The 13,754-nt window shown below is 39.8% G+C and overlaps 1 protein-coding gene across 1 annotated transcript in view; it reads left to right on the top strand.

The window, feature by feature from the left end:
* Window positions 1–13,754, top strand: part of LOC149317985 (ubiquitin carboxyl-terminal hydrolase 13-like) — a 98,570-nt gene that overhangs the window by 35,111 nt on the left and 49,705 nt on the right. The window contains 2 exon segments of the mRNA XM_089513262.1: window positions 9,988–10,109; window positions 12,704–12,846. Coding sequence (XP_089369388.1) covers window positions 9,988–10,109; window positions 12,704–12,846 — 265 coding nt within the window.

The raw sequence follows: 13,754 nt of genomic DNA, 5'->3' as shown, positions 1-13,754 counted from the left end.
AAACATCCTTAATTGATCGCCTTATGCAAATCATCAGCAATAGCAAAGACAGAGCTGGAATAAGGAAGAGTTTCTTTTTTTCAAACTTAATATTGGGGTAACAGGAGAATTTTGGGCTCCAAATAAGTGGAAAGGCATAGCTGATGAAAAGGCTTAAGTCTTTCTCAGGCTTGTGCTTCAGCTGGGTTGAACAAAAAGTCAAAACAAAATAAAAAAAGAAAAACTTCAGTGTGAGCGAATATATGTTTATTATATGATTTGAGAGTTTGTATCTCTGACACTGTTTCACTTGGACTAGATAGAAAGTTATGCATTAGATGTGATCCTGGGCATTGCGTCTTGAGTAGAAAATTTGGTATCAGAGACAGAAATAAAATGGAAAGAATAGGGATAGGTTGCAGATCACATAGACTTCATCCACGCTGCAGAAATAATCCAGTTTGACACCACTTTAATTGTCATGGGGCCAAAGCACACTGCAGAAATAATCAAGGTTGAGACCACTTTAATTGCCCTGCTCTGATAGAGAAGGTTAAATGTCCCAGAGTTCCCAGAATTCCCTAGCATTGATGCAGGGCAGTTAAAGCTGTCTCAAACTGGATTATTTCTGCAGTGTGGTTTGGTTCATGGCTCACTGCTATGGAATTCTGGAAATTGTAGTTTTGGGAGACATGTAGCCTTCTCTGTCAGAGAGCTCTAGTGCCACAACAAACTACAATTCCGAGGATCCCATAGCATTGAGGTGTGGCTGTTAAAGTGGTGTCAAAGTGGATTATTTCTGTATTGTGGATGGAGACTCAGTAAAGCATTCTGAAAGCAGCTGCTATTTATTTTGCCTGTTGTAGGCAGGCACACATACCTGCAGCAGGATCACTGAAAGTAAAACTTTGTTCTTTCCCAGCTGAAGCTTTATTGCATTGCTTTCTACTTACTTATTTGATTTATTTAATTTTTATGATGTCTTTCTCCCAAAAAGGGACCCAAGGTGACTTCTGCAGCCGAACCTTGACAATCTGTGTTTTCTTGCCCTTCATCATGCTCTCCATGATTATGTTGCTAAAACACCTTTAACTGTTCAGAGGATAGGGAGAAAAGAGGGGATTGGAGGAGCATAAATATACTTTGTAAAAAGGAGCTTCTTTGTCAGAAACTTTGATAATGGAAATATGTCTGTATTGTTTTTAGAGCTGTTGCTTGACTGAAGAATCTTTTCTGATTGAAGGAAATTAATTTTAATCTATTAATTAATTAAATTCACATGCTACTAAAACCAATTTTAACTAATGCATGTATTTGTCTCAGTAGGACACATTTCGGAAGAGGAATTCCTATTTATGTGAGAGGGAAGGGAGAATGCCTCATCTAAAATGGTGGTTTCCATTTGCCATTCCTCATTTTAAAAAAATAATCAATGTACCCAATTAATTAAAAGTTGTAATCCTAATTGTTTTTATTGTTTTTAGAAATTTAACCTATTGTTCACTGACTTTCTCTGGAAAACAACATTTGACATTCTTATCAGAGAACCTGTGTAGGTTGATGGGTAAGACTAGGATCTTATTTAAATGTCTGCATTTATTGGAAATGTATCATCCAGGTGTTAATGGTCTGGACTCCTCTCATGATTATCAACTCTGATAGTCTGTTCTAAAAGCGGAAATCTGTGTTTGGTGCTGTGCAAACATGCTGGGAGCAGGGAAATATGGCTAACAGATACTGTACTTACTGTGTGGGTGGATCCTTAGTATTGATGAATTTTAGGATCTTGCTGTAAGTCATCCTTCAAGAATCATATGGCCTACTCAAAATACCTCCCCCCATCACAAAACAAAACCAGAAGCGTCTGGAAGTCCACTTCTGGTTTTGAAATATATATATATATATATTTTAAAATGTGAAACAGTGCAGGGTGTTTAGCAGGTGAATTTTTGCTTTAAGTGTCTTCCAGGAAGTCATTTTCCAGAAAAGGGATGGTAGGGAGTCTGTAGGGGTCAAAGGCAGTGAAAACAGCTTTGAGGAGACTCCACACAGTGCCAAAGCCATATTTTACCCACTTCTTGGCCTATCTAGTGGACCCTCCATATTGGTGGGCTGGTGATCCATGGATTTGACTGTCTGCAGGTTGCCACACTTAGTATTATTCAATGGTAGTTTGTACACTACATTTGTTCACATATACATGTACACGTCACCACCTCTGAATAATATGGGGCTTGAGCAGTCACATTTTTTTGCCATCCATGGAGGGAACATCACAAAAACAAACTCCTGCAGTTGGGAAGGATCCATTGTATTTAATTCAATTCAAGATTAATAGAATAAGATACGTGAATTGTGTTACAGAAATGATGCTACAACAGAATGCATATTTGCAAATGGATGATTTCTTGCCTGATTGCTTTAAAATTGCATCTTGTATATGATGAAAATCCCATAATTCTTAGAATAACCCCATGTGAGAGGCCAGAATTTTCTTTGTTTTTAACAGGTTTATTGTGTGAATTTTGTTGACAGTTGTTCTCACTTTCCTGTGCAAATTTGTATCCATTTGGCCTCCCTCTGCTGAAAATGAGCAACCATGCAAATCCATGTAAAGCAGACAGATACATTTTGATAATGCACATCCTTGCAGATATTCCCAGTTATTCCAGGTAAAAAACAGGATTCCTTTTTCCACAGGGTTTGGGGAATTCTTCCTAATTGCTTGTGGAAGGATCACATTCTATTGAAATAGAATGAGGAGTACAGTTGCCCCTCCGTTTGCACAGTCTTGGAATTTGTGCTCTTGGTTATGTGTGAGTGGCAAACGGAGGGGGGACATAATGGGGTGCGCACCTGCAAGCATGCACCACTATTCATGCCTATGGGCTTGAATATTGTCGAGTTTGTTTTCATTGGGGGGGAGGGGTCCGGAATGGATCCCCCATGAAAACGGAGGGCTGACTATATTTACATTGTGTAGACAAGGCTAAAATCTCATGCTAAAATAAATCTATAGTTTCACAAGATTTCTTTCCTTCTTGTTTTGTTATGCTGATTACCTCTTGAAGAAAATGGAAGGTAGAGAAAGTGAATACCAGTGTAATGGGAGTGGGGGAAGATTGTTTAGTATCTTGAAGGAAATAGTATATAAATGAGATGATGGCATCACATAGTGGTTTGAGTGTTGGGCTACAACTCTGGAGAACAGGGTTCGATTCCTAGCTCAGCCATGAAACCCACTGAGTGACCCTGGGAGCAAGTCATATGCTCTCAGCCTCAGGGAAAGGCAAAGGCAAACCTCCTCTGAACAAATCTTTCTGAGAATACCCCATGATAGAGTCATCTTAGGGTTGCCATAAGTCGGGAATGACTTCAAGGCACACAACATCAATAAAGATGAATAATTACCAGTATATAATAGTTGAACTGCACTCTTTTGACATACAATTGTCTTATTTAGTCACTTTGGTGCAACAGCTCATGCTGTCATGCCTTAGAAGTCAATGATATTAAGGAACTCATCATAAGTGAAGGGATGTGAAGGAACTGGCAACTTGCAGCCTCAAGTATCTCTAGTTTATTGGCTTGTGTTTTTGTATGACAAGGAATCCACTGGGGTTTGGTTCCAGGACCTCACGGGGATAATAAAATCCATAGATGCTCAAGTCCCATTAAATAGAATGGCATAACAAAATGGAGTCCCTTATATAAAAATGGCTATTTGAAATTAATACTTTATTATTATTATTTGGAATATTTTCAAGTCATGGATGCTTGATCCGTGGATAAGGAGGGCTGACTGTATCTTCCTTCATTGATCATGGAGGGGATGCTCTTTAGGAAGGAGCCCAGTTTAGAATCCGATCTTGGTGTTATTATTAGCACATTCAGTTGGTAACATCTAAATCTGATCTGGGCATGTCTAGTCAAGCAATCCTCTCTTTTCTTTCGCCTTCACTGTATTAGCCTATGGTTCCCTTGTCTGCCTAGAGCTAGTCTTCAGCTGTTCTTTTCAGTCAGCCGATGGCCGAACATTTGTCATCGTAGAGTGACGTGCTTGTTGAACCTAGCCAGATGGTATCTAGAGGAAATGGAAATTTACCCTACTGACTGCTCACCCAAAAATAACAGCTTCTCAGTCCTTCTTCCCTACATGATGCCTCCCTCCAGTCTTTGCAGGCTTACACCATTGCTTATTTTGCTTTGCTGCTGTTCTCCTTTTTTTTCTTTCTACTGTGGTTTTGTGACCTTCAGTTGATCTCTGCTGATGAGGGCATCATTTTTATCAGTGCTTCTGACTGAGCGCCAGAGTACTTCCAGGCCCTTAGAAGGGAAATGCACTCTGCTCTCTATATTAGCTTGCCTAAACTCCCTTTTAATAAGCATGGCTTGGCTGACAGCAGCTGGAGTTTCTGCTAAAGGGGAAATAGAGCACCTTATGATGCTGCATAAGCACATTTAAGAGCTGACTGGTTTTGGAAAGGAACCTGTAATCAAAATAGCTACTGTGTGTCATTCATGTACAGTAATTTCCAGAGAACTGCCCAGTATATTATACACCAATATTTTGAAAGGGAGATGTGTATTTCCCAACCTTTTAAGGGACAGTGGACTTAATTTTTTTCAGTTTTCTTCCTGTGTCTGCACAAATTGAGAAAAAAATGGCTTGCTGAGCAGGAAATTTGGGACATACAAACTTTCCTCCCTCTTCCTCCAGTGTTGAATCGCTTGAGCTAAGTAGTTTGAGTGTACAAGTGATTTCACATGTTAAATGTTAAAGGTTATCTTGAGAGGTCCTACCTAATGATAGAGAAAATTAAACATGCCTTTACAGCTATTTCTGATAGCTGCAGTACAGACTGAGCATCTCTTATTTAAAATGGTTAGCACCAGAAGTGTTTTGGATTTTGGACTTTTTTGGATTCTTGGAATATTTGCATAATGAGATATCTTGGAGGTGGAATCCAAGACTAAACATGAAATTCAATTATGTTTTGTGTACACCTTATACATATAGAATGAAGGTAATTTTATACATAATATTTTAAATGATTTTGTGCATGAAACAAAGTTTGTGTACACTGAATCATCAGAAAGCAAAGGTGTACCTCCCTCAGCCACCCATGTGGACAGTTGGATTTGGGAGTATTTTGGATTTAGAAATTCCAAATAAGGGATACTTAACCAATAGTGTGAATCAGAACCCTTTTGATTTGTTACATTTTACATTTATTACAGGTGGGCTGTGATAATTTGTAGTATATACTTCCCTAAGGGCAATTCCTTATAAATAATATTTTGGAGAATGCAGCAGATATCCTGGAAAAATGCTAAGAGGTACCTTTATCATACTCTTGTTGGATTAACATGAGATGGTAATTTTTCTGAGCATATATAGTACCTTCATTACATCCCAGTATGTATCTTTCACATTGCTTCTTCATTTATAAACCTGTAATCTTGCCCCCTCTCCATCATCAAAAATTGCATTTATACCTTTTCATATTTGAACCTTTCTTCTGACTTTATGCAATAATCTTTCTCTTTGTTCTCCTACACTAGTTTTGGGTTCATGGGTTAATCCTGTTTATATATTTTTCATTTTACACTTAGATATAATTCTCATAGTACCTTATGGTAATGACCTATAATAACACATACCAGATATATATTACTGTCAGTAAATAGGCATCAAAAGGGGTGCTAATTAATAAGCCCACTCTGTCCTCCAACAATTACTAATGTGGTTTTCTGCAGATTTTTATTTGACTATTATTTATTAAGCACACTGGGCATGCAAGGAAACTCCTCTGATTTACAGAGTGTGGCATTTAAGAGCATTCATACCCTTATACAGTTGCCCCTCCACAGATTCTGCATCAATGGATTCCACCATTCATGGCCTGAAATATATATATTTTAAAAAATCCCCCAAACAAACCTTGATTTTGCCATTTTGAATAAGGGACATAATTCTACTATACCACTGTCTGTAATGGGACTTGGGCGTCCATGGATGTTGGTATCCACGGAGGGTCCTGGAACCAAACCCTAGCGGATACCAAGGTTCCATTATACTTGCATTACTTTGCTGTATGGTTAGTTTTGTCCAGACTTTAATATCTTCAGGAAATGGTTTCTTTTCTGCCATTAGTGGGAGTAGTCATTAATTGAGGGGGGGGGGAGCTTTTTGGTGGCTGGTCCCAGCCTCTGGATCTCCCTGTCATGTGGGGCTGGGGTGGTGTTTTTCCACAAGCAGGCAAAGATACTTGTTTTTGGTCTGAAGACTTATTACTTTATTGCTGAAGTAGGTTTTAATTTGATTTATTCCTTGCTTCTAATAAACTGCCAATGCTTTTAAATAATTAGTTTTAACATTTTTATGGTGAATTTATATTTTGATTTTATTGGTGCTTTACTTTATAATAATAATAATAATAATAATAATAATAAAATTTTATTTATATACCACTTTTCCATTGATCAAAGCGGTTTAACAGCATATATAACATACAATATAAATATTAAAACATGAATATATTAAAAATCCCCCCATATACAAATAACAAAACCATATCTCATGCCAGCTCAGCAGTGCTGTCAGGAGGGGAGGGAGAGCATACAGAAGTCAGAAGTCAGGGGTATGCCTGCTTGAAAAAGTGTGTTTTCAGCCCCTTCTTAAATTGGTCTAAGGAGGTGGCCGAGCAGAGCTCGCCGGGGAGCGAGTTCCAGAGCTTGGGGGCCGAAATAGAAAAGGCCCTCCTGGAGGTGGTAGCCAATCAAGCCTCCGGAACTCTTAGCATTTGCTTCCCGGCTGATCTGAGTGTGCGGGGCGGATTATATGGAGAGAGGCGGTCCTCCAAGTACCCTGGGCCCAAGCCATTTAGGGCTTTATAGGTAATAACCAACACCTTGTATTGCGCCCGGAAGTGAATGGGCAGCCAATGAAGGTCTTTTAAGACCGGTGTTATGTGACTGGTCCTAGATGTATTAGTGACCAGTCTAGCTGCCATATTCTGCACCAGTTGCAGCTTCCGGGTATGGTACAAGGGTTGCCCCATGTAGAGCGCATTGCAGAAATTACTGTTTTCTTAGTGGGGAATCTGTATATTAGTTTAATAAAGAAAGGATGAGGCTGTCTGTCACTGAACACAGTCAGTAGACATTAGGTGAAAGGAAGAAAGGGCTTCAGGAACACACATTTCTGTATTATGATACTGTGGGAACCGCCATAACATCACTGGGTTCAGTCCTGCAAAATGGTTCAGATTCCTAGGTTGCTGGATAGCCAGATATTTCCAGTCCTGTATATGATTATTCTAGATTTTTTCTTAAATGGCTAAACCAAAATACTTGTCCTGCTTCCTAAAAGCCATTATTGATTTCTGAGTTACTGTATATGTAATGTCCATTATTTTTGCTTCATTTGTATTACTTTTCTGTTTTTAATCTCCTAAATATAATTTTTTATATCTGTTACTATTTTGTATTCTGCTCTTCAAACTATCTTCTGGGCTATTTTTAAAAATAAAATTTGACTATCTGAAAATATGTTGTTGTTAACTGCTCTCGTGTTGACCCTGACCCATGGTGACCCTATGGATGAGACATCTCCAAGATCCCCTGTCCTCCACTGCTCTGGTTTTACAAATTCATGCCTGTGACCTCCCCAATTGAATCTATCCATCGGTCGTGTGGTCTTCCTCTATTTCTCCTACCCTCTACCTTTCCTAGCATTATTGTCTTTTCTAGTGATCTGTACCTTCTCATTATGTGGCTAAAGTACGACAAACTCATTTTGATCATCTTGGCTTCCAAGGAGATTTCAGGCTTGATCTGTTTGCCTTGAGTCCCTGTACCGGGATATAAATAAAATAATCATTTAAGGATCCATTTGTTTATTTTTTGAGCTGTCCAATGTATCCTAAATGCACTTCTATGGCCGCCTGGTATAACACTTAATGGTGCAATTTAAATAGATAGATAGATAGATAGATAGATAGATAGATAGATAGATCTGTCTTGATATGTAGCAAGTTTAGTAGCTGCATTTCAGAACAGACACATGTCTCTAACTCTGAAGTTCACTGGTTAGCTATGGTCAAATCAGGGTCTAATCTGCTTTACAGGATTGTTTCGAGAGAAAAATAGGACTTTTTAATGCATTGCCAATAAGTACATTCTGTGTCTCTGTGTACAATATGAAGTACTGAAATGGTTTTATTTCCTTAGAAAAGCTAAGCTCTTATTGCTACAGCATTTTCTTTCATCTTTGGAAAGAACCTTGTTAGAAACTTTAAATTACTTTTTCAGACTGAGGGAAAATGGTTTGTCCAAACCTACCCAATCGAGCTCACTTAACCAGAAACAAGACTTGAATCTAGTTCCATATCTACTGTTTGATCCATCAAACCTTATAAACTGCCGCAAAGGGCAAAGCACCAGTTGTTATAAAACAGTGAAATGTTTTGAGTGTTGAAGGCTAAGCACATAATTTGTCATAATAGTTTAATTTGAAGGATTAGCTGGTTGACAACAATTACAGAACCTTTCACCTCTAGCTCTCAGGTTCATTTCCTGGTTAGGGTTGTTACAGCCAACAAAGTAATTAACATCCATTTATTGGAAGAAGTTCTGACATGAAGTGGGTGAAACATCCTTTATTTCCACATGGAATTTAACTGCATGTCAACCATACTTTTTAATAGGTGTTTGAAGCCAAAGTATCGGCTTATATTAAAAATTTGATTTTATGGACTTTTTATAGAAACACTGTAGTTGTCTTCTTTAGATTTTTTGGCATTTTACGTCTTTGATCCTCCAACATTTGCCTCTCTTCTTTTGACATGTGAACCTGATGTTTAAATGACAGTGAAAAGGATCAACAATTCCATATTGTAAGACTGTTTAGTTGCATGTAGTGCCTCTTATATGTTTAAACCTGAGAACAGTTGTTCAGGAAGGTGTTTGTGAGAAAGATAGACAAGGAGCTTGGATATCTAAATTAATTGTTTTGGCTTCTTATATGCTACACTGCATTGTGTGTCACAGATTATCTGGTACCTCGTGGGATATAATTCTACAGGATCCAGTGGTGGATTCCACTGGCAGAACAATGGGATCCAATTGAACTTGGAAGGGAATGATTCCTATTGCAGCCCCTTTTGAGTACCCCAAGCTAGCTCAGAGTTTCAAAACCAGTTTGATCAGGAGGTAGGACAGAAGCAAAGTGTATGTGCCTATACGCATATTGCAAGAAACCTAATCTCTCTTTAAAGGCTCTATCTAAACTGCAGAATTAATGCAATTTGACACTGCTTTAACTGCTATGGCTCAGTGCTGTGGAATCCTGGGATTTGTAGTTTAGTGAAATATTTAGCCTTCTCTGTCAGAGAGCTCTGGTGCCACAACAAACTACGAATCCGAGGATTCCACAGGATAGAGCCATGCCAGTAAAAGAAGTGCCGAACTGCATTAGTTCTGTAGTGTGGCAGCAGCCAAAATCTGATCCTGATCTCTTCTCAGAATATTGAATAATGACAGCTAGAAATGATAGAGCAATTATCTCACAAGAATTATAAGAATCACAGATGGGGCAAGGCAGGAGGTGTTCAGGACAATCAGGATTAAATTGAGTGATCTTCCTTTTGCAGTTTGTTGTAGCTGATCTTTGGGAGTATATTTTTATACCTGTCTACATAAAGAGAGGAGTTTGATTTTACAGATAATTCTTCAAGTGGTAGGATGAAAAAAATTGTAGCATCATAAATGTCATTGTCAAGTCTTGAAGAAGTCAGTATCAAATATATGCCCTGTTTTTTAAATAATGCTAAAGAAATATTTTTGCTTCAGTGACACCAGAATCAAAGTTTAAGGCATCCACTTTGAGCAACTAAGTTTCTGAATTTTTTTCAGCCCGTCCTGAAAGTGCTGCCTGGTGAAAGGTATGATTCCTTGGCTTTTCTGCCCTTAATGTTGTTTTCTGTCTCACCCTTTCTCTTACAGATCTAGAGTCCAATGCTGATTTAAATAATGACGATTATGAATATGAAGATGAAGCTAAGCTTGTCATATTTCCAGACCACTATGAAATTCCTTTGCCCAACATAGAAGAGTTACCAGCACTGGTAAGAGAAATGAGCATGGGTGATAATGAATAGGTCTGAAGCTGGCTTTGTGAGTGAGGGGAAGTGCACCTAAGACTCGGTACGCAGTGTCCTGGTGGTGATAGTAGGGCCCGGGACCACACACCAACTGCACAGTCCCGAGCCCTAATATGTGTGGGTGGCACCATTAAAGCGCTGCCCCGCCCACACAGGGGGCGTGTGCATGATGTGTGGGCATTGTAGCGCCCACACGTTATGCAAAGGAAGAGATGTTGTAAGGGCTATGACGTCCCAAAAGGAGCCCCTCTAGGCGGCTCCTTTTTTGATCCGCAACGTTGTTGGGCGGTTTGGTTGATACGGCAACACTGCGGACCAAAAACCGGTGCCCCTAAAGAAACAAAATATAACTTAGCTCTTCTTTTAGCTTGGAAAAAACAAAACTGAGAAGTGACGTGATTTGTTGTTGCTGCTCTGTACCTTCAAGTCACTTCCAACCTATGGCTGTCCATCGCTGAGTGCAGCATTTGCTGGATTTTCTTGGTCAGTTTGTAGACCATTTGGAGGTTGTGTTTCCTTAATAGTTTTCCTATTCTGTCTGTGACTCGTTTGATGTATGGTAAAAATACTTCCCCTTTGGGTGGTTGTTTGTCTTCACTCCTGTGGGTTTTTCTGGGTTTGGAAGACCTTCCAATGTCTGAGTTGGAGTAACCATTAGCCTATAGAACCCTGTCTAGGTGCTTTAATTCATCTTCCAAGAAGTGGGGTTCTTGTGTAGGTATCTGTCCGTGTGTATAGGTTTTCTGTATACTGTTTGGCCCAAACTTTGGTTCAGTTTCCAGATGACCAGGACATCCAAGGATGGCAATGTTCCTTCCTTTTCTTTTTCCATCATGAATTGTATGTTTGTGTAAATGTTGTTCAGATATGGTTCAAAACATGGTTCAAAAACATGGTCAGATCTTCTTCTCTCTGGCTCCAGGTCACGAAAGTGTCATGTACATATCCTGGGAACAGCACCAAAAAAGCTCACAATATGGTTCCCATATGTGGATGACACTTTCACCATCTGAAGCCATGGAGATGAAGAATATTGCCATTCTTGGATGTCCTGGTCATCCGCAAACAGAACCAATGTTTGGGCCACACAATATACAGAACCCCCCTCCTTCCGCAAGAACTTCAACCATCACCCAGGACAAAAGAGAAGCACAATAAAAACATTGGTAGACTGGGCAAAAAGGATTTGTGAACCCCACTTTCTGGAAGATGAATTGAAGCACCTAGACTAGGCTCTACAGGTTAATGGTTACTGCAGCTCAGACAGCAGAAGGGCTGTCAGACCCAAAAAACCCCATAGGAGTGAAGACAACCGCCCACCCAAAGGGAAGGTATTTTTTACCATACATCACAGGGAAACTGGTAAGTAAACACATTCTCCAAATGGTCTGCAAACCAACCAAGAAAATCCAGCAAATGTTACGCTCAGCAAAGGACAGGAGAGACCTTCTCATGGCCGTAAGAGTTTACTGTATACTGTGCAGCTGTGAACAAGTCTACATAGGGACCGCCAAATGCAGTGTTCAAACACGAATGAAGGAACACAATAGATACTGCAGGCTAGGTCAGCTAGAAAAATCAGCAGTAGCAGAACACATTATAAACCATCCTGGGCATAAAATGCTGCTTGAAAACACTGAAATTCTGGACCGTACCAACAACTATCAGGTCATAATGCACAGGGAAGCCATTGAAATCTATAAAGATCTGGACAACTTCAACAGGAAAGAAGAAACACTTAAAGTAAACTAGGGCGCGTTACAGACGGGCCCTTCCGGCGCCACCGTCATGTGCTAGGGGTTGGCCGAGGACCTAGCGTCCACACCGGCCTCATCCCTAGCACATGACGGGGGCGTAATAATGGCGGCGCCCTATATACACGGGCGCTGCCATTATTATGTGCCAGACGCATAGCGTCTGCACGTCGCGCCCCGGATATGATGCCGCGAGTGCGCGCCTCGCAGCATCAAATCTGGGGCACAAGAAGAAGCGCCATTTCGGTGCTTCTTTTTAGCTGCGCCGGGAAGCCTCGTGGTCTGGCCGCTAGGGCTTCTCGGCGCAGCGAATGACGGCGCAGGGAGAGCGCCGCTTTTTGGCGCTCTGTAACGCGCCAAAGTTTGGCTACCAGTCCTGAAAAACATCCAAATCAAGACCCAGCAAATGCAAATGAAAACCACCCAGGGTGAGGGGAGTTTCCAAGCAGACAGTGGATCATTAATTAAACAGACATGCTGAGGCCTTGCCAATCAACAACAACAGAACAATACACAGATCAACATGCCAATTGCTTCCTCTCAACCAACAGTATATATACCCCACTCTCTTCCATGCCAGCATTCTCTGAAGATGCCAGCCACAACTACTGGCAAAACAGGAATAAAACTCTTCTAAAACACAGCCTCATAACCTGAAAAACCCACAAAAAAACCAAGAAACTATGTTGTTGTTGTTATTGGTGTGCTTAGTTAGAAATCATGCTAAGACAATGAAAAAGTTATGTTTTGTTTGGTCTTATGTTACCTTTTAGTTTCAATTTGTCTTCTTGTTCCCATCTTCAGGTCACAATAGCTTGTGATGCAGTCCTTAGTTCGAAATCTCCATACAGAAAGCAAGATCCAGACTCATGGGAGGAAGAGCTCCAAGTCTCCAAACATGCGAATTCTCTTGTACAGATAGACAATGGAGTCAGGATTCCACCAAGGTGAGGCTTTTGCAGTTTGTACCTTAGAACTGCTTTACTATAAAAGACCAAAGATTTTTTTTGTGGGTGAATAGTGAATATGGATGGTGTGTGTGTTGAAGGGAGATGCTGTGGCTTTGTTCATTTTGGATTTGGCCTCAATCAACTGAGGCATGTGATCTCCATTAGGCTTCCAAAGAACTAATTTGGACCTCAGGTTGAAAAACTCCTTAACCCTGGAATAGGCAATATTGAGTGAAATGGACAACTGACTCAGAATGATGCATGTTTATATTTGGCTATGTTTTTTGGAGGGAGATCCTGCTAGAGCCAATGTCTTAAGTCATTTAGAGAGAAAGTATCCTGTTTTGTTTTTTTCTGTTCCTTTTTGTATCATAAACCTAGTCCTCTCTCTTCTCCTTTCATTTGGCCCAAACTTTAGACTTTTAGTTCTCTACAAGACACTGATTAATGTGCTGAAAGTCCATCTGACAGTAAGTGCTCAGAAAGATGTCAGAAAACTTTTTTTGGATCCAAGAACTTGTTTGATTGGGGTTGCATTAAAATCAAGAAAAATCTGATTGCCAAATTCAAGACTGATAAGGAGAACCCCCTAATTATTCTTCAGCAACAATATAAAATTATTCTAAAGGCAAAAATGTGATATGCTGTACAAGCTGAATGGAATAATCTTATCTGTGTGGTAAAATCTAATGACACAGCTTCCTGCTGGCACCTCACAACAACACACATCACCTGTTTTTTATATTCAAAGATATTGTCATGTTAGTCTGGTTCAGTAGGCAAAGGGATATTGTGACACTGTTGAGATTTAACTGAGAGAAGGAAGGTTGTAACATAATAATAATAATAATACATTTTATTTATAAACCGCTATTCCGCAATGATCATAGCGGTGTACAGTAAAA

This window comes from Sceloporus occidentalis, unplaced genomic scaffold (assembly GCF_023333645.1).
Source record: "Sceloporus occidentalis isolate IW3139 unplaced genomic scaffold, rSceOcc1.0.p SCAF_2, whole genome shotgun sequence".
NCBI classification, from domain to species: domain Eukaryota; kingdom Metazoa; phylum Chordata; class Lepidosauria; order Squamata; family Phrynosomatidae; genus Sceloporus; species Sceloporus occidentalis.
The sequence above is the reverse complement of the archived record's forward strand: the minus strand, read 5'-3'. Positions and strand labels throughout refer to the sequence as shown.